Here is a 19,902-nt window from a genome sequence, read left to right on the forward strand (position 1 = left end):
ATAGTACTGGCTTAGTCCCAGATGCACCTTTTATCTGATGAGAACTACTAGGTTAACAAAGAAAAAAAAATAAAGTCTCTTCTGCTCAGGTCTAAACTTAATGCCTTGAATCCTCTAAGGAAAGCCTTTCAATTTTTGCTTAGTGAAGCAATTCAAACAGCCCATGTTTCCAACAAGAAGCGTTCAGGAAACCTCCAGGAGAACCAGAAGGACAACTCTGCAACCTTCTGCCATTGTCCATCCTCTCAGCACCAGCTTCATGTGTGGCTCTGATGACACCTGCACCCAGAAGTTCTTGTAACTACCACGGAGCAGGTGGCACCTCCATAATCTTTGCCATTTGCTATCCAGACCAATGCAGAACTACAAAAGAGGGCGAGCTGATTTACAGGGCAGCTCAGAAGATGGCAGTAACCAAGAGCAGCAAACTCCATGAGATGAGGAAGATGCTGCAAAAGCAACATGCTGCCTGCTTCCACCCCTTCCACAAAGCTGCTAGTCACACTCTCTGTAGTATTCACTAGCCTCCAGCCACTCATACTGACTCCACAAAATAAACCAAAAGAATGGGAGCCAAAGAATGGGTGAAGTTTTTGTCTTCCAAGATCCTCTTCCCAAATGCAGCATGCAATTTCACATGGGAAGAGGCCTCTGGTTTGGCACCACAGGGAAATTTACTGGCCTCCTGATGCCCCAGAGCTGCAGCCCACAAATCCAAGTGAAAGCAAGCAGGTGACCTCAGACTTTACAATCAGATGCATGAACATGATAAAAATACTGTGAGCATGGGTGTGGTATGAACCTTTAAAAATAAAATCTGTGTTTCCAGTTACTAAATCAACAAAATTCTCTCATTTTTCCCCCATGTTTAAGTTTTCTCTTTTAATACAGCCTCCCTTACTACATTATGTGAGTACTTAGCCTTTTTATTTCCTTTTACTACCCCCACCTCTGTTCCTAGAAAGGAGAATTGGATCAATGGCATTTTATGTTAGAGAGCTGAGAAATACTGAATGCATGACACTTGCTGAGGGGCATGGAAGAAATCTGTGACACCAAACCCAGTTTCACAATCCCGAAAAGGAAATTGATTTCTGTTTTCTACAACTCTAGTGCTTCAGTTGAAGGACAAAAGCTTTTTGAAAATGAACAAACATAAATTCTGAAAAAAATTGAAGAAAATTCATACCAGCTTACATCACAGACCAGCCAGCAAACCAAGCTATGCCAAATGAAATGTGTCACCCATTGTGACTCATTCTCCCACATGATGACTTTTCCATCCCCTTTCCAGAACAGAGTGCAAAATCTTCAGAAAGGTGGGCATAGGAGATGTAGATCTCTGCTCCCTAGAAGGCCACTCTCTTTGCTAATGGAGTACCTTCCTGAGGCCACTCTGCCACCTTCATATACACCTTGTCCAGCTCAGTCTCAGCTGACTATTAATTAGTATCACAAATTAAAACCCACTTATCAGTTTCTTAGTTATCACCATGACTGAAAAATCTTCCGGCAACTGTCCAGTCATTATATTAATATGCATTTATCATGCCACCTGCTGGGTTGGTTCTTGCTGGATTTTTGAGACAAAAAAAGATCATTTACCACATGTGAAATTAAAGAAGCAGCATTTTTAACCTCTATCGCTAGTCAATAAAATCCCTGAGCTTTTAACATCAACAAATACTGTGAAAGTGAACAAATTAAATCCGTGTTTGTTTTAAAGGTGCCCAAAGAGATGAGGTGATAATCTGATAATGCATTCCCAGTTTTATGCTTGAATAACTTGCAAAATTTCACCATCCACTTTGCATATTATTTATAGTAATTTATTTTGGAAAAGAAAACAGTAAGACTGATTTTAGCAATTATTATCTTCTCAGGTCACCGCCCTCCTTCCAAAAAACACCTTTCCTCAAAAGCATTTTTGATATTCACAGTTCCTGGACATCTCTTGCATAAACTTCATAATGCACCTTCCTTTGTCGAGGGAACACAGAATTGAAGGTACATTTCCAGCCCTCTGAGCCAAATTTCAGCCAGGGATGCTCTTCACAATAATAGGATCAGCATGAGGAGATCATGTCAGCAAAGTTGAACACTCTGTTTCTCTGCCATATGTCCCAGTGACTTCCCATGTTCCACTGACTTTACAGAGCCCAGGGGGTCACCACTTAAGATCTGTTGGAAAATCTCTGCTAAATTCCCTCAGTAAGCCCAGCCATTTCACTTCCTGGTAAAGTAGCCTGTAACAGGACTATGTGCAGTCACATCTAATTGCTATTACAGACAACCTCTCCCTCACTAGATTTTTTTATGACTTTAGACACACAATTTTCCAAGTGGAAGCATACTGTATGAAAATATGTCAAGATACTTTACCTGTATATAGTACAAAGCAAAGCTGGAAAGCTTCAATTAGGTCATCTAATTCATTCTTCAAGCCCTCTTTTACAGGACTGTCCTCTTCAATATATATACCAGATTTGTCCATATCCATACTTAACAGCTCAAGCAATGAGCTTTCACCAGTTTTTTATCTACTGAAGAAGTAGATGCATGATTAATGCTTAAAGAGGCAAGCAATCTTTCCAAGTGAAAGGAAAGAAGTCCTTGAAATTAAAGGTAAGCTGAAGTTTTGCCAGAGTATTCAGGCTTTATTCTATCAAGGCCAAGCTTTCTGTCGGGTATATTAAACTCACCAATTGCTACTGTTTGAAAAAAGACACGACAGGAGTGTGACTCCGTGAAGAATGTCTGTGCAGCCAGGGGAAGGACAGCTATGGATCAGGTAGCACCCAATGTCCCCAGCAGGACTGTGCAGCCCAGAGTCAAGGAAGTCTCAACATGTTTCCAGTGGTAGCAGTACACAAGTTAGGTAGCTTGGGAGTGAGCACTGCACTGCAAACTTTCCTAAATTCCTTCAAATGCCAGCTAGTTGCTTTCTCTGGGATCCCAGACAAGGGATGTGTACCTCCATAATTCATCTTTTCCATTAATGTATATGGAAGGGAAAAGGTGACTTTCTCTCATGACATTTTCCAAAGGGAAGACAGCCTACCAGCACAGAGGGGAACTGTTTTTTTTTTCTCACACCCTAAAAATCCAAACCATCTAATCCCATTTGCTAAATGAAATATCTGCTCACAAAATAAAGTCAGTACAGACTGCAGGAAGTGGAATTTTGCAGGAAAATGCAGGTACAGACAGTCCCCTCCAGAAACATAGAGTTCATTTATGCCTGTTACACATATACATATAAATAACTATCAGCCACCCATAAGAACAATATCATCATTCACAAGCACAAGACAGAGATTAGAAGGTAAAACATTCACATTTCTTAGAACAGCATTAACTGACCTATAGTACACAAACAGAATTATATAAAAATACCACTGGAGCAAATGCTATAAGGCAAGGTGACAGGATTAATAAGATAACCCAAGGGCTCACTCCTGAAAAGCCCACAAGTGTGATCTTTCCAGAATGCTGGGGCTTGACTTAGTCAAACACAACATAAGCCTATGAAAGTCAGGCCAGACCTGGGTGAACTTCATGGGATGTTATGTTCATTACCCTATGCATTGTTTGCAGCACTCTGCTCCTTCCAACATCTCTCTGAGACACTCTGCATTTCATTACAATTCTACCTCCTCCCTCATGCCGAGTGCTGCCACTTTGAATTGCTCTGAATTTAGAAGTGTAAAAGGGGAAGAAGGAAAACTAAGGAAATGCAGGTGGCAGAATGGCATGCTGTAAGCAAAATCCAGTTGGTTTGGAGACACCTCTGTGAGCAGCAGTTTTGAATTCTTTACTTGCACATCTCCATACTGTCCTGCTCATTCAGATGGCCAGATGAAACTTGTCAGATCTCTCTTGTGTTTTTTTTCACTTTCTGGTTCAGAGATTTTGTCCCAAATTTTTGTCAAGTCTGAGAGAAATGGGGCAAGTTGGTGAGGTAAAAAAATTACATTATTATCCTGTAACCTTAACCTTAGAACTTGCTGCCACAAAGGTGGTAATCATCAGATTATTGACAGAGACAAGACTCACTTCACAGTAATTCAGTCAAATAACTGGACATGTGTATTAAAAACACAAGAAATACCTGGACATAGGCCCTGCAAGAGCGCTCCCTTTTCTGAAGCTGAGTCCATAAAGAGAGCAGATTAAAGATGGAATAGAAAAAACAAGTTAGTGACAGAACAAGGGAAAAAAATGAAGAAAATGCCTGTGGTAAATCCCTAATTTCTCTCTTAAACAGCTCCTGTAAAACCAACCAAACTAAAGGAGTGAGTGTGTTAGTCAGCAGTGGAAAACTGGAAGGACTGGCTCTAGAAATGTGGATTAGTCCTTCTTCAGTGAAGTCAAGCACAGGCTGGCAACTTTGCAAGAGCAGCTGTTAGATGGTAGAAGACTCTGAAGTCTAATAGAGATACTCAAGAGATGATGTTTTCCTTACAGCTTGGAGATCATTGTCACATGACAATTCCATGTCAAATGAGGCTGAAAAGGATGAGGCGGATGGCTATTTGTATAAGAGGAGCATGGTCTCTGCAGTCAGACAGTGCTGACACCACAGTGTAATACAATCAAGCTTCAGATGAGCAGGACCAATCCTGCTTGTACAGGACTTGTACAGGACTGCATCCTGATACAGCCTGGACCTGTAGAGACCCATCCTGACAGACCTGGGGCTTGGCAGGCAGTCTGCAGCAGGGAGCTGGAATTGGTGAGCTCTGCATCACTGCAATCAAAGCTCACAAAACCAGGCTGCTCAGAGTCACTGGCTTGGCTGGGTTTGTTTCCACTGATGTGCCTGGTTGGAAATTGCACATCAACAGAGATTCAGGACAACTTGTGCTCTCAACACACAGCAGTGCAATCTCATTAGTACAGCTGAGAGCCAAATTTGTCCTTGAGAGTTTTAAGGCTCTGAAATAAACAAAATAAACAAAAAACCCCAAGTATCATGCAATACGTAATTTCAATTTCTAATTCATCCATTTGTAACAGTAGAAATCTTCCTCTGGGTAAATCTGGCCAGTATGAAGACTTTACAGACACAAATGAAGATCAAAGAAAGCCTTGCTGAAAATTACAGAGCTATCCACTCAGGGGTCTTCCCTGTCTGAAATAGAACAATTATCACTTTAATTAAGCCTGATCCAGTGGAAAGCATAAAGCTTTCAGTGACAGAAAAGTGGTTCCTGGAAGATGATGGCTTTAAAAAATTCTGATTATGCCGGTTTATTTCAATTCGTTGTACGTCAGCTTGTAAAAAAAAATCCACCAGTACAAAACAGCACAGGTGATTACTTTCAGATCCACAGCACATTTCCTTTAATGATTAAAAGGATATTTAATGGCTAGTGCTTACTTTATTTCTTCTTTCTGACTAAACAGCACTAAACAAAATTCTTTGCAAATTACTTGTTTCCTTTTTGTTTTAAAATACTCTTGATCAGTGAAGGGGAAAATGGAGCAGTAACTCTGCTGCCTTTTGTTTGCCCAATACTACTTCCAAGTTGAATTCATGCATTCTTAAATGAACACAGAGCAGTTGCTCTTCTAAAGAATTAAGTGGGGAATGAGAGCAAATAAATTACTGAGCCTGTCATTTGGATCACTGAGTTGCATCGCTGTTTTGCAGGACTTCACGTGGCCCAGAATTTTAATGTGGAATAAAATTGATTTGTATGTGTTACTTGTGCAAAGCTGATGGCAGGGGGAAGAAACCTGCAGTGGGGACCCCAGAAGTGACAGCTGAGCCGAGGAGCTCTGCTTTGCCCAGTCTTCCCCTCCCCTCAGTAACTCATTCCTGTCCCCATGATACAACCCCATTTCATATAATTGAAACATATACCATAAGGTGAGATAAAACAGACATGAAAAATATGCGCTTGCCAAGCTGAATTGACAAAATGTTGGGTGTGGCTGGGACACACCCAGAGGAAGAAGCGGACTACAACCATGAAACCTGTTAGTAGGTGACATTAATTCCTGGCTTTACCTAATATTGTCAGACACCACCATCATTTCAACAAAGAACCATGGTCTGATTATAACAAATAATGTTATGCTGATGTAACAGTTAATACAATTATCACCTACATTGTTATAAAAATGGCAGGAAGCAGCACTAATTAAAAGCATGAGGATAACCCAATTCACAGCACATGCAAAGCACATGAGATGCAGTTCAGCTCCCATGCAACTGAAATCTGAAAAAATCCTGAAGCCCTTTGCATTTAAAACAGCATCAGTCTACAATAATAACTTACAAGAAAAAAGACCATGTTACATCTCTGAGAAGCATTTTACTTCATAAAACACCTAAGAAATTTCAGGTTTATCTGGGATCACTTATTCGTCATATAATCTTGGGACCAAGTTCTATTCATGCTTACATGAATGCCAGAACTGTCAGAGTCTGGTATGCAGCTGAGAACAAAATTCTGTGTCCTTTTTTAACTGGGTGGCCAATATAACATGTGCTCATAGCCATCAGGGTCCAGCTGCTCTTTGTCTTGACAACCAGGTCCACAAAATTCACTGTCAGAATCCTAGGTAAGTCCTACCCCACGTGTTTACATGAGATCCAGTGATGAAGAGGGCTTTTCACTAAGGAAACCCTCAGCTTTAAATGCATTCTTACAGAGTCCATAGCTCATGTTTTCTCCCACAGCTGGAAACTCCTAGCATCTTTAGCGCTATGTAGCAATTCCATTTACTTCTAGAAATAACAAAAGGACTAATAATTCTTCCTAAACTGTGGGCACAGAAACCGCACTGTTGTAGTGCAGTTAAGTGCTTCTGGGGCTAAGTGACAGGCTATAAAAGGCCCCGTGGCGCTCACCTTATTTAAGCTGCGCGCGGCGCTGTCCTTCCCGCCAGGAGTCAGGTTCCGGAGCTGCACGTCCAGCAGGTTGACGAGCTGGACCATGGCGGAGACGGAGTAGGCGATGTCCCCGGCGTACAGGTGGTTCCTGGTGTGCTCCGCCAGCTCCCGTGCGATGTTGGCAGCCATCTCCCCCGACCTCATCTGCGGGGCAGAAAGCAGAGGGAAAGAAAGGTTGTCCCCAGCTGCTGGTGACACGTCACTCCAGTGCCTTCCAACCCCACATCGTTAACCGGGTCAACTCCCCTCAAGAAGAAGAAGAAAACTTATGGAGAAGGAAAAAGGAATAGAAGCATTCCTCAGGAAGTCAACTACAACAGTCTTCGTAGTTTGATTATTAATAGTTTTTGGGGTATGGTTTTTCTAGTCAACCATGATAGCTTCAACAATTTCTTCTCACTTTTCTTCTCACTTTTCCATGGAATTTCCATGCTAATGAGGGCTTTAATTAGCTTGTCCCATTGGCTTACTGTGCCACTTGATAAAAACAAACCATTATAAGTAGCCTCTCCTGTAAAGAAAAAGCGGTTTTTGATTTCCAGATTTTATGTGATAGCAAAGAGATGATTTTTGTTACAACTCCTGCACAGAAGCATTCCTTGTAAGAGGAGCAAAAATAGATGACATAACACAGATAAACCAGAGCAAAAAGTTCACTATTTCCATCTTATTGATTTGATAATCAGGTGCATATTTACCACTAAGCATCACTTGCCACTGATAATGAGGCTAGTGTCTCTCAGCACATGTAAACACATCCTAACTCTAGACCAAAAGGCTCAAGCAGAGGTCCACTAGAAGGGAAAAGCCAGCAGGTCAGTTGGCTGAATCTTCTACTAAAAGACTTGTATCATCTAGCTGAGCCACAAAACTCACAAATAACCTGCAGGGAAATTCACTGTGTAATTATTTGGGAAACTCTCACTTTTTCTCTGTGCTTTCCCCGCTTTCTTGCTCTGCTTTGCTCTCCCTCTCTGGTACTCCTTTCCTCTTCTGTGCCACGGGGATCTAGGACAGGGTAGATGCCACCATCTCTTTTTCATGAGCAGCCCACTACAAAAATACCACTGCAGGTTGCTGGTCTTTTATTCATTATCTACCAGTCTGCGATCTGGAATGCAAATTTGTGTGGAATATGCCTGGGACAAGGAGAAATTATACAGGATGACACATAAATGAAGCTCCCACTTCTCTGTCAGGCTCAATGGCAAACTCTGCTGTGCTCTTCATATGAATTTTCAATTGTTTTATCTACCAACAGCTAGACATCAGATATTTTTCTTGTTCCCTCACTTTCTGGTGCTTATTATAAAAGCAAGATTCCAGGGAAAGATTATAGGCTGAGGTTCTACCTCTCTGTAAATCAATTAGCTGAGTTATAAATGAATAACTTACTTCCATCAATTTGACAGCAAAAGCCAATTTGATTTAATGAAATCTAACTCAAGATGTTCATATGTTCATCTTCAGGGAATTAACGCATATGATGATACAGAGAAGATAAATAAAGGAGATAATGTGTTGTTCTTCCCATCAGAGCAATGGTAAGATATATTGAAAAAGTCAATTATTTCTTTCTTGTTACACAGAAGACTAATGCCATAGAAACCAAATCCTATTCTTAAAGCTGCCTGCTCTCCTAAGCAGCTGAAGGAAGCCACGCATCAGCACAGAGGCTGAATTTTGACCTCTGCTGTTAGCTCTCAGAACTTGAAAGAATGACTGCATCAAATCCCTTTTACATAAATAAATCAATTTCAACATTTTCCTGCAGTTCATTGCTGATGCTTAGCAAGTATCATGACACATTGTGTTTGCATAAACTCTGCAGAAAACTGTAGGAAGTAAAGGTATTTTTTTACAGATACACCACAGTAAAACAAAAAATCCTGCTACCCAATATTTGATGTTCACATTTTCGCTTGGACCACACACCTGTGCAAACTGGTACACTCAGAGAAAATGCAGCTCAGCTGCTACAAAGGCAAACACAAGAGTTTTCCTTCCCTGCAGGCTGCTGCTGTTCCTATCTCTCTGCAAAAGCAATAAAGGCTGTCACTAATTAACCCTTTTCTTTTTCTCTTGGACTGACCCTAAAAACTGCAAGTCTGAGGAATTACACTGTGGCCAAATAAACAATACAAAAAATAGGCAGCAATGGAAGAAATGCCCAAGAAAAAGGCAGACTAAAGCTCAGAGTCTGTGAACTCCTGGGACATAGAAGTATTTACCCAAAGTTATCTTAAACACTCAGATTTCCTGAAAACACATAAGGGCCATTCTTCTGGGAAAATGTTTTTGGCTGGCAGGTAATGAAACTACATCCTAACCCAGACAATTCCACATCTAAACACAGTCACACAGAACGTGCAGCTACAAGTCACTGAGGCAGTGCTAAGCCACTCTTTCCACACTGGCCATGTGCATGAGAGGGATGTCTAGAATGATGGTTGTGTGACACATTAATGCTGATTTCCCCAAATATTTTGAGATTTTTCCACTGAAATTGAAGTGTCTTCTATGCAGTGCTGTAAAACTCAGCTTCTCCTGAGTCCCAAATGCTGGCTGAATATTCCAGGGCTAAGATAATTATCTGGTCTCTTATAGCAACAGGACTGATTCCTTTTTCTTTTTATTTTTTTATTTTTTTTTAATTTTTTTTTTTTTGTTAATTCTACATAACGCTTAGCAAAGCTTACTGCTACCCAAGAGGATGCATTACTAACTTACTTCCTTTCTATAAATTACTTCTCCACACCGTTCTCTTCAATATTGCCACATCAAAGATGAGCGCTTTATGTTATTTCTTCCAAAACATGTAATACTGTTTAACCCAAACACTGACATAGCTACATATGAATACAGGAACAACCCCCGGAGGTTCTACATGGCTCAGGCTGATATTGAGAGGCAAGTAAGCAGTAGGGGAAAAATGAGTAAGTATCTGACCTTCCTACTGTAAGGCTTGAGAACAATAAAGGGAATAAAAATTAATATATCTCTCCCTGATAAGTGACTACTTTTTAACATTTTCTACCTTGATTATTAAAAACATTAAATTTAAAAACTAAATAGGATTCTGGGATAAAATAAAACATTCTGTTCAAACCAAATTTGAAACCAAATTCTGTGGTTTTTTGGCCTGTTTTTTCTTACCTTTTACAAACTGATTAAAAACAGTCTTGGAATGCTAATTTGAAGGAGTGAAAACATGTTTCTTGCCAATAATGCCAACACAAAACATAGTTTTAATACGTCTGCCAAAAAATTTGCTCCCCTCTTCCATTTGGGAGGACAGGATTCAGGCCAGATTTACAAATGATCATTGGCACACCTGAAATCCCTCCATGTAACACTCTGCTAACATTTTCCAAGTCTGTGCCACTATCTTGCACCTTCTTATGAGTGAAAAGACTGTGAAATAATAGTTTTTGGAGAGGATATGTTCTCCTGCCTGTTTCATATATGTCAGCAAACAGAAACAGGGTTTTGTCTGGAAAGACAAAGAAAGATCCACCTGCAGTGCTGCTTGCTGTTTCAGCCCTACCTTTCTCAGAAGAAACCCAACTGCAGAAGAGGACAGTAGAATAAAAATTAAGAGAAATTGAAAAAAAAAAAAAAAAAAAAAAAGGGAGGAAAATTCAGAAGAAATAAGAAAAATGCTGAGAAGGGAGCAAATGAACTAAAACACCAGTAGACATATAGGCAAAATTATTTTTCCTGCAGCTTTCTGAAGAGGCAAACTAATATAAAAATAAAAAGATGGCATGGAAGACTGAACCAAGATTTTTAAAAACAGTAACATACAGATGGACTGATCACCTGAAAAGACCATAAGGTTGATGCTTTTTTATGGAGGAGCAAACACCTGACAGGTTTCACCAGGCACCATTAGCTGCTAGCAGTCAGGTAACAAGGCTGTAAGAGGGACTGTGGGCTAACTTCTGACACTGCAAAGCTTTCCTGGCATTTTTCCTTCCCTGGCAGTAATTTCAATATATGTGTGTGCCTTTACAGAAAAGAGTCAGAGCATCCTTTCCTTTTTTATTTCTGAATCACAGAATCATTTAAGTTGGAAAAATCCTGTAGAATTACGAAGGCAAACCTATGACCGAACACCAAAATGTCAGCTAGACCATGGCACTGAGTACCACATCCAGACTTTCCTTAAACACCTCCAGAAACAGTGACTCCAACATTTCTGTGAGCAGCCCAGTCCAGAGCCTAATAACCCTTTCTATGAAGAAACGCCTCCTGATGAAAAAACCTAAACCTCCCTTGGAACAGTTTATGTCCTCTTGTCCTTTGGCCAGCTGCCTGGGAGAAGAGACAATGCTCTCCAGAGAGTACAGCAGACCCTGAGAACACTGAAAAAGTGGCTTTGAAACTATGGTATTCAACCAACTTAAACTGCATTTAATGACCCTTTAATAAGCCGCCCTCTGTGGCATCTGCTCCATCCAATTGATGATGGTGCTCTGAAAACAGACTGCCAAAAGCAACTTGGATGGAGGATTTTATCATGCCATCATCAGGACTGCAACTGCACCCTCAGACCTGGATATGACGACGTGGGGATGTCCTCCATAAAACCTCAATCTCCTTATAGATCTACAAGACCTTAGGAAGGCCCTATGAATCCTAAGGCTCACCTGGCTCTTTGGGAGTGCATGATCCAGGCCACTCAGGATGTGGGTGGCACGTGCTTTAGATTTACAGATTGAGGCTTTTTGTGCATTTGTGAAGGGCATAAATTTTTCTATTCTGCTACAAAAGAGGCCTCCTCTCTTCCAGAGGTTTAAAGCTGAGCATAGCAGTGCCTGTCCTCCCAGGCAGCACCCACAGCTGAAAGCTGCAGCAAGGAAGAGATTTCTCCAGGCAAGTCACACGCTGTGCTAAGGATGGCACTGATGAAAGCAAGAGGCAAAACAAATAGGCTGAGACTGAACATGTGACCTCATGATCAGGATGATGCAATGTATCCAAAGCTGACCTTTTTGCTTCCTGTTACTGCTTGACTCTAGAAATAACCCAGGTAGCAGTGCATAATTCAATCGCACTGGCAAGTTCATTCTCCTGCTCCGTTACGAGGGCATGGTAGGCACCAACAATAAAGTTAAAGTAAATGTCAGGAGGCCAATGAATTGCTGAGGAGAACATTTGTTCTGATCTTCCATCAAGCACAATAACTCTAATGGAAGATAGGAAATGGCTGTAAAACCTAATACCATGATGCAAGCAGGCAAACACCCAATCTACAATCTGAGCACAGCAGGAGAAAGAGAAGAAGTAAGTAATCATTCTTACTTCACTACACAGATATTAAAGCAAGCACAGCATTTCCCTACCATCCTTTCTGGTTTGGCTGAAATCCCTCCAGGGGACCCATCACCATTCTTCCTGAGCAGTTTGGATCCAGCAGATGTCAGATTTTTGGGAGACAAAGCAGATTAAGAATGAAGACATGCTGAGCAGGTATGAACCCTGGCTGACAAAGAAGTATTTTTACCCATTTTGTCAGCTGTGCTGCAGCTGCAGATGCAGTGGGCTGAGTGACCAGGAGAGCTGAGCTGCAGGGTTTAACCAGCCCTGTCCTCACAGCACAGCTGGCTTACTGCTTCCTCTAGCTGTCCCCACAGCAGCAAGAACACAAGGTGGCTTGACTTAGAGGAGGAAGGCTCCTTTTCCACGTTCAGAGAGGTGCTAGAGCAAATCTGCAAGCTTTGGGAAGCATTTCATCCGCAGCAGGGATGTTGGAAACCAGTGCATGATTTAGGGATGAATCAGTCTCCATCTTTTAAGAACAGTGGCAATTTTCAAGCCTCTTGCTTGGGCAGGGAAACCAAATGGCTATTGGTTATTTCATAAGTAATTTAAAACTGTATTTACTGCAAGGATCCTACTGAATCTTAAAGGCAGGACATACCCATGTGCCAAAAGATGAGCTGATGGGGAATAAGACTGATCTGGCTGAACAGAGAACTTTGGCTGGAGTAAGAAAAAGAAAATAAGGAGAGCTTATGGCCCTCTGGAAAAAAGGCAGGTAACAAAGGAGGACTACAAGCATGTTGTGAGGTTATACAGGGACAAAGTTAGCAGGGCTAAAGCTCAACTAGAACTTTGCCTGTCTGCTGCCATAAAAGACAATAAAAATGGATATGGGGGAAATATAGTGACAAAGAACAAGGAAATGGTTGAGGTGGAAATTAATGCCTTCTTTGTCTCAGTCTTTAACAGCAAGACCAGTTGTGCTCATGGTACCCAGCATCCAGAGCTGGAAGACAGGAATGGGGAGCAGGAGAAAACCCCCACAATCCAGGAAAAAGCCAGACCCGATACACCATCCACAGGTCTCTGGGGCTGGATGAGATCAGACAAGGGTACTGAGGGAACTGGCAGAAGAGCCTACTGAGACACTTTTCATCATTTATCAGCAGTTCTGGCTAACTGGGGGTGTCCTAATGGACTAGAAATTGAAAATGTGATGCAATATCATGGAGCAGATTATGCTGAATGCCCTCATGTGGCATGTGCAGAATCTGGACAGGCTGGATCAATGGGCCAAGGCCAATGGTATGAGGTTCAATAATGTCAAATTCAGGTCCTGCCCTTGAGTCACAACAACCCCATGTAGTGCTACAGGCTGGGGAAGGCTAACTGGATAAAACATGAGCCAGTTGTGTGCCCAGGTGGCCAAGAAGGCCAATGGCATCCTGGCCTGGATCAGCCCAGGATGTGGCTAGCAGGGCCAGGGCAGAGATTGTCCCCTGGTACTCAGCACTGTGAGGCCACACCTTGAGTGTGGGTCCCTCACTACAAGTGGGACACTGAGGTGCTGCAGTGAGTCCAGAGAAGGGCAACAGAGCTGGGGAAGGGTCTGGAGCACAAGGTTTATGAGAAGCTGCTCAGGCAGCTGAGGGTGTTTAGCCTGGAGAAAAGGAGGCTTGGGGAGACCTTATCCCTCTTTACAACTACTTGAAAGGAGGTTGTAGCAAGGTGTCAGTCTCCTCTCTTGGTAAGAAATTATAGGACAAGAAAAAACCACCTGAGGTTGAATCAGGGAAGGTTTATATCAGGTATGAGTAAAAGTTTCTTCACAGAGAGTGGCCAAGCATTGGAACAGACTGCCCAGGGAAGCAGTTGGGTCATTATTTTTGGAAGGATTTAATAGACATGTACACATGGCACTTAGGGACATGGATTAGTGGTGGATGTGACAGTGCTGGGTGAATGGTTGGACTCAATGATCTTAGAGGTTTTTTTTTCAATATAAATGTTTCAATCATTGCAACCCCAACACAAACCCCTAGGCGAGCCTTGCAAGGTTTTCCCCTCAAAAGTAACTCCTGAAAAGTCTTGGGGTTTTGTTACATCTGTCACTGAGATTGGGTCACATATCTCAAGATACCAATGAATTCCCACTCAGGCAAACAACTAAGATCCAGGGTCATCTCATAGATTCTCCAAGTCCTTTCTACTAACTGGTAGAAGATATTCAACACTGAACATAACTAAATTCCTCCAGAAAAAAAAAAAAAAAAAAAAAATCTAGTCCCACTTGTAACCTGCTGGGCATTTCTGAAAACTTGTCTGTTCAATTTTAGCCTGCTTTGAAAGCACATAACAAATTAAATGGGGCCCATTTGTTACGCAAATGATAGCTAGGGTTTCAAATAAAATAAGCCCAACCTTGATGGAGATTTCATCAGTGCAGGCTATTATTTCCCTCTGCTAATGGCTAACAGCCTAGTCATCTTCACCAAGCAGCAAGAGGTCTCCCACCTGCCTGGGTGAATTATGGCTGGAGTAAGTAATATTAACCCCTCCAGGGTAAGTATGTAGGTTATAAAACAAAGAGCTGCACACAGCTGCTAATGCCAGCAAAGGCAACCTTTGTTCATCAGCTCGCTGGGTGTACGGCAGGAGAGGGACAGAAGGACCACGGGCTTTGTAGTGGCTGTGCCATGTCACAGCAGCCCCACATTAATTGATGCTTTCATTTGTGGAGGGATGGGTGTAAGCACAGATGAAGCAAAATAAGGATGACCAGTGCCAGCAATCCACAGATTATTAGGTCTCACTTTAGATGGGGGGCAGAGAGGGGACTGTCCAAGAGTCTTGTCTGTGGGGTGACCCCATCCCACTGACCAGTGTCTCTTTGGGAGTTCTGTGTCACTACTGTGCAGCAGCACAGCTCACTTGCAACACCAGGACTTGCTCGCTCTGGCTAAAGAAGTGAATAAATCCCCACAAATTGCTATAATAAAGATTCAGCCCACAGACTCTGTGGCGTAAACACACATCTGGTCTCTGTTTGCAATGAAATCAGCTGAAAGCACCATTGTGCATTAATAACAAAAATGCTCAACATATTGCTACCAAATAAGCTCTGCTTGTCTTGAACTTCTATTGTCACATGTTAATGCACTTTTAACACTGATAAATGATGAAGTGCTAGAAAACATTCATCAAGGGACTTAAGAGTCAAAAGATAAGCATTACTGCAGCATTGTTTTCTATTCCACCAGTTTTTTTATAATTTGGGCAGAAGATAAAACCAGAAAGTCAGAGGCATAAACCAAACATTTCACATTAAACCTGCCTTTCTTTGGTAAAGATTTCTTAACTATGGGGTTTATCCTGTACTTCCGTGACATGAAAAAATCCTTGAGGATGCATGAAAGGGTGTTTCCTTTTTCAACAAGTCAGTACTTTCCATATGTCCACCCACCTCCTCCTTCCTCTTCTTCCTTTTCTTGCCATGAACAAGAAATGTCATTCACTCTAATTTAATTCCACTCTTCAATCCCTCTCCTTTGCCTTCCCTTACCCTCTCTGCCTTAATTTCCATGAGACACTTGCTTTCTCCTTGCAATTCTTGGTTGCTATGCTTGGTTCATGCTTTATGTGTGACTGTTGATCCTTTTGGGTTCCTTGTGTGAGAAAACCAGGGACCTAAGCAAGGTCACTGTGCAGACTCAAGAGTGGTCAACACATGGGAAGGGTTTTACCTTTTGAGTGATGTGGTTGATCCAGGGTGAAGAGCAGTTGCTAAGATCAGGTCCTTGGGGTTCCCAGATACCGTCAGGCGTGAGACACCGGAAAGCGGCAACACCTGTAATAGGAAAGTTGCTGTGTTCAGTGTGACTGGTTGCATTTTGTCCCCAGCACCTCGTGTCAAAGGCTTCTGGGAGCTTATTAGTGCTCAGGTCTTGAGTAGGACACTTCTGAGTCATCTCAGTGTCCTAGTCTCCCATCATCTTGGTCCCTTAAGGGCCCTAAGACAAAAAAGACCCATGATGTTGTGCAGGAATTTAATTTCTAATTTGGCAAACAGCAACTACAGACAGAGGATTTGCAGGAAATCTGCCAGGTACTAAGAAATCAGAAGTAGATCTCAAACAATGAGATCCAGCACCTTGAGTGCTCTGCCCCACCACTGGTGATTTGGGATCACACCCTGTGCCTCATCTTCCTTGCTGCTTTATGAAGACTTTATGGTTCTGAATCATCATTACAACATTTGGGTGGAAACACACAAAACTTTGAATGCTACAAACACAAGATATATTGCTGGGGTTTACTGTCTGCCCCCAGCTGTCAAGAGGGACTTTAGAGCAGAGTTTCGTTTGGGAAGAGCTGCCCAATCCCTGCTGGAAAGACAGCAAAATGTCTCAAACCCTTTCAGACAAAGAGAAGTACATCACTGCTATTGAATCGCAGCTTTTAACAAGTTGTGTGAATCACTGAAATTAGACAGGGGAAAGGCTTATTGGCCATCCCCTATCCATAACTTGGGCTGTTATCTTTTCCTTAGTTATTTTCATCCAGTCCTTAGCTCTTGTCTTTAGGAAAGGACTCCCTGCATCCAGCTTTCATTTTCCTTTTCCATCTTTTCCTTTTTACAGCTTCGGTTCAGAATATCCTTTTCCCTTTCTGGGAATCACATCATACTTTTTGCATTAATTTGACCAAGTAGGGCTGGGAAAGGCAACAAAAATATTCTTTACTTATTCTCACCCTTGATACCTTTCTATGCTCCTCATACTTTAACATATATTTTATCAGTCTGTCCTCACCAAATTCCAGACTGAATCAGTACTCATATACACAGGTATGAATAGCTCTCCAGGAGTGGAAAATTAACAGAGTCTCTCCTCTGCAAGTCAGATCCCTTCAGCCCTCATTTTCAGGAAATTTCCTCCACTTTTAAGATTTCTTCTTTGAAAGAGAACTTTTGGGGCTGGACACCAAGACTAACATGAAAAATAACTATTTTTAGAAAACTGCATTTGTTAAAACACAGCAAACTGAATCATATGCCAAAACTCATTCTCAAAGCAATTATGTTTCAAATTGAATAGAAAATTTCCAAAAGCAACATTTTTCAACAAAACAATTGCGGTAAGAGCAGAAGAAAAGGAGCAAAATCCAATAAGCAATAAACCACTTTAAAAGATTTGGCTTTGTTTCCTCCGCCCACTTTCCCAGCTGATCATACTGGATGCTGGCTGCAGTTTAAAAAAATCACTCATGCTAGTTCAGGAGCTTCAAAGTACAAGTTTTGTTGATTGCCTCTCCTGTCCCCTCTCTCAGCAAAACAAGCAAAGAATTAGCCACCAACACATCAGTCAGTGAGCCCAGGGGCTACAAACACAGCTAAAACCAGGTAAGGCACATGGTACACAACTTCTGAAAGCCGAGGCTCTTCCAGCACATCAAGCACAGCCCCACAAGGTTTTTAGCACTGGTTGAATATTGACAAGGTGTGATGGAAGTGAAGACAGCCTGCTGAGTCCTCCCACCCCTTGACTCACCTATGGAGCCCAAGGGACACGGCTGCTTTGCCAGCTGGCCCTGCCGCGTCCGGGACCACATAATGTCACGGGCTTCCACGGGGTCGCAGCTCTCCGCCCCAGCGGGCGGCAGCTGGGAGGAGGCGGGCAGCAGGTGTGTGGTCATTTCGTCAGGGACATCGGCCATGGGGGACGGCGTGCTGGTGCTCCTGTTCCTCCTGCCCGAAGCCGACGTGGTGGTGGTGCGGCCGGTGGTGCTGGTGGCTGCCCGCGGCGTGGTGCTGGCAGCGGTGCTCCCCGGGCCCAGAGCCCCCGACGTTGATACTCCTGAAACAAAGGCAGAGCTGGTTAGAAAGAGGAAAGGAACAGGATTCAAAGCTAGGTCCTGAGGATGTCCCCTCTGATGACTCCAGGGTCCTGCAGAGTGTAACTGGAGCTACGACTAAGGCAAAGCTTTCTGCATAAGCTGACTTTCAGAGAGAAGCACACAAGGGGGTAATGATCACTGGAGCACAACTGATTTACCAAAAGCACTAACATCTGATGAAAATAAAGCAGCACTTTATGCCCTCACCATTTTTCTTCCTGGCATTTTAATGTAAAAATCTTATTTTCCATCTTTTAGGGAACACCTAGCAGAGAAGTGCTTTTAATTGTTAAGCGGTGCTGAAGACCCAGCTGATTTGGACAGAAAAATGTTTTCCATGGTGTAATAAAAAAAAAAAAAAAAAAAAACAAACAGAAAAAAAAAAAAAGAGAAACAAAAAGCAACAAAACCCAAAACCAAACCACAAATCCATTCCCAAAATCAAAAGTATACAGAGAGATGAACACAAGGCTGCACTCTGGAGCAAGCATCAATTTTCTCTGAGGGTTGTGCTTTGCTGCACCATTCCAAGAGCAAGGCCTGGCCCCTTGATCTGCAAGCCACATAACACAAGCAAAAAAGAATGTCAGCCCAGTCAGATCCTTGAGACTTTAATGCTCAGTGGGCTAATTCATTGAAAACCTGCAATGAGCAGTCAAGCAGCAAGCAAAGGGGAACATGCTTTAGAAGTGCAATAACCCACTGGACATCCTGCAATAGCTGCACCAAGTACCGAGTGTGTGGGTAATATTGAGGGATGTCCACCTTACAATTACCTTATTTAACCTCTTATTCAGACTAAGGTGCTTGCACAGACTGGAGCTTCACAGGGATCTTTCTAGGGCTTGACCTGAAATATCAGGTGGGGAAACTGAAGCAGGCTGCCCACAGCTGGTCCCCCATGACCCCTGCCATGTCAAATACAGCTCATGGAAAAGCTTGCTTCTCCCATCTCCTTTACCACTCTCAAAGATAAACACCCTGCAGCTTCTCTCAGCATAAAGCCTTTACTCCAGTTAGATGCCAGATATTCACAAGTGCTCCCTCAATCCCTGCCTGAGAAAACACTGGGGCTGACTGTGAAATGCAGGTAAGGAAGCAATATGAAAAGTCTTGTCTTGATCCATTCTCACTCTAATTTCCATGCTGGAACACCTCACTAACATCTCATCTCTTCCAGCATCTAAAAAGCCTTCAGTCACTGTTGCTCCATGTCCAGCAATAGGAAATGGAGTTTCTATATGAATTCACCTGAGCAGCAGGATACTAATCTGAAAACAGGTCTCCAACACTCAGTGATCTGATTTTCCAGTCTTCTCCTGCCACCTTCCTTTCACCACGAACCTTGAGTTTGAATGAACTCCGAAACATGCAATGCAAAAACATGCAGACCCTGACAGACTTCTTCCAATTTCTGCTTAAAGCTGCACTAGATCACCAAGCGGTTATTTCCCTCTGATGTTACAGAGAGGACTAAATTTTGTAGAGAATTTCAGCAAATATTACATTTTTACTGCAGCAGGACTTAACACAAGTATGTTTTATTTCTTCATAATATAGATTAGCCTGGTAGACAGCAACCTGCAAAATTTTTCCCATTTACTCTTGTAATAACAAGTTATTTTCCTTCTGCAAAATTACCTATGCCATGCACTAAGGAAATTAGTAGATACAGTGGATACAGTTTCAAAGTCAAAGCTAGCAAACCTTGTTTAAACTAATTCTTACAGTCATGTGTGAGCGTATAGAAACATATACTGAGCAGCCTGGAGCTCCCCTTGATCCACACACAGGAGATCTGCATTTTTAAGCCTAGTTTTCATTGAAAAATCACT

The 19,902-nt window shown here is 42.3% G+C and overlaps 1 protein-coding gene across 26 annotated transcripts in view; it reads right to left on the reverse strand.

Annotated features, from left to right (window-relative positions):
* The window catches only part of ADGRL3 (adhesion G protein-coupled receptor L3), a 496,522-nt gene that overhangs the window by 85,276 nt on the left and 391,344 nt on the right, over positions 1–19,902 (reverse strand). For 23 of the 26 annotated variants that reach the window (XM_085579188.1, XM_085579186.1, XM_077782989.2 and 20 more), the window contains 4 exons: positions 17,722–18,027; positions 15,916–16,019; positions 6,863–7,048; positions 4,112–4,150 (listed from right to left, as the gene is read on the reverse strand). In XM_085579188.1, coding sequence (XP_085435314.1) covers positions 4,112–4,150; positions 6,863–7,048; positions 15,916–16,019; positions 17,722–18,027 — 635 coding nt within the window. The remainder of the gene's footprint in view (positions 1–4,111; positions 4,151–6,862; positions 7,049–15,915; positions 16,020–17,721; positions 18,028–19,902) is intronic. The other 3 variants (XM_085579184.1, XM_085579183.1, XM_085579181.1) reach the window with 1 other exon arrangement.

The sequence above is a fragment of the Lonchura striata genome, chromosome 4 (genome assembly GCF_050655825.1).
Source record: "Lonchura striata isolate lonStrDom1 chromosome 4, ASM5065582v1, whole genome shotgun sequence".
Lineage (NCBI taxonomy): Eukaryota > Metazoa > Chordata > Aves > Passeriformes > Estrildidae > Lonchura > Lonchura striata.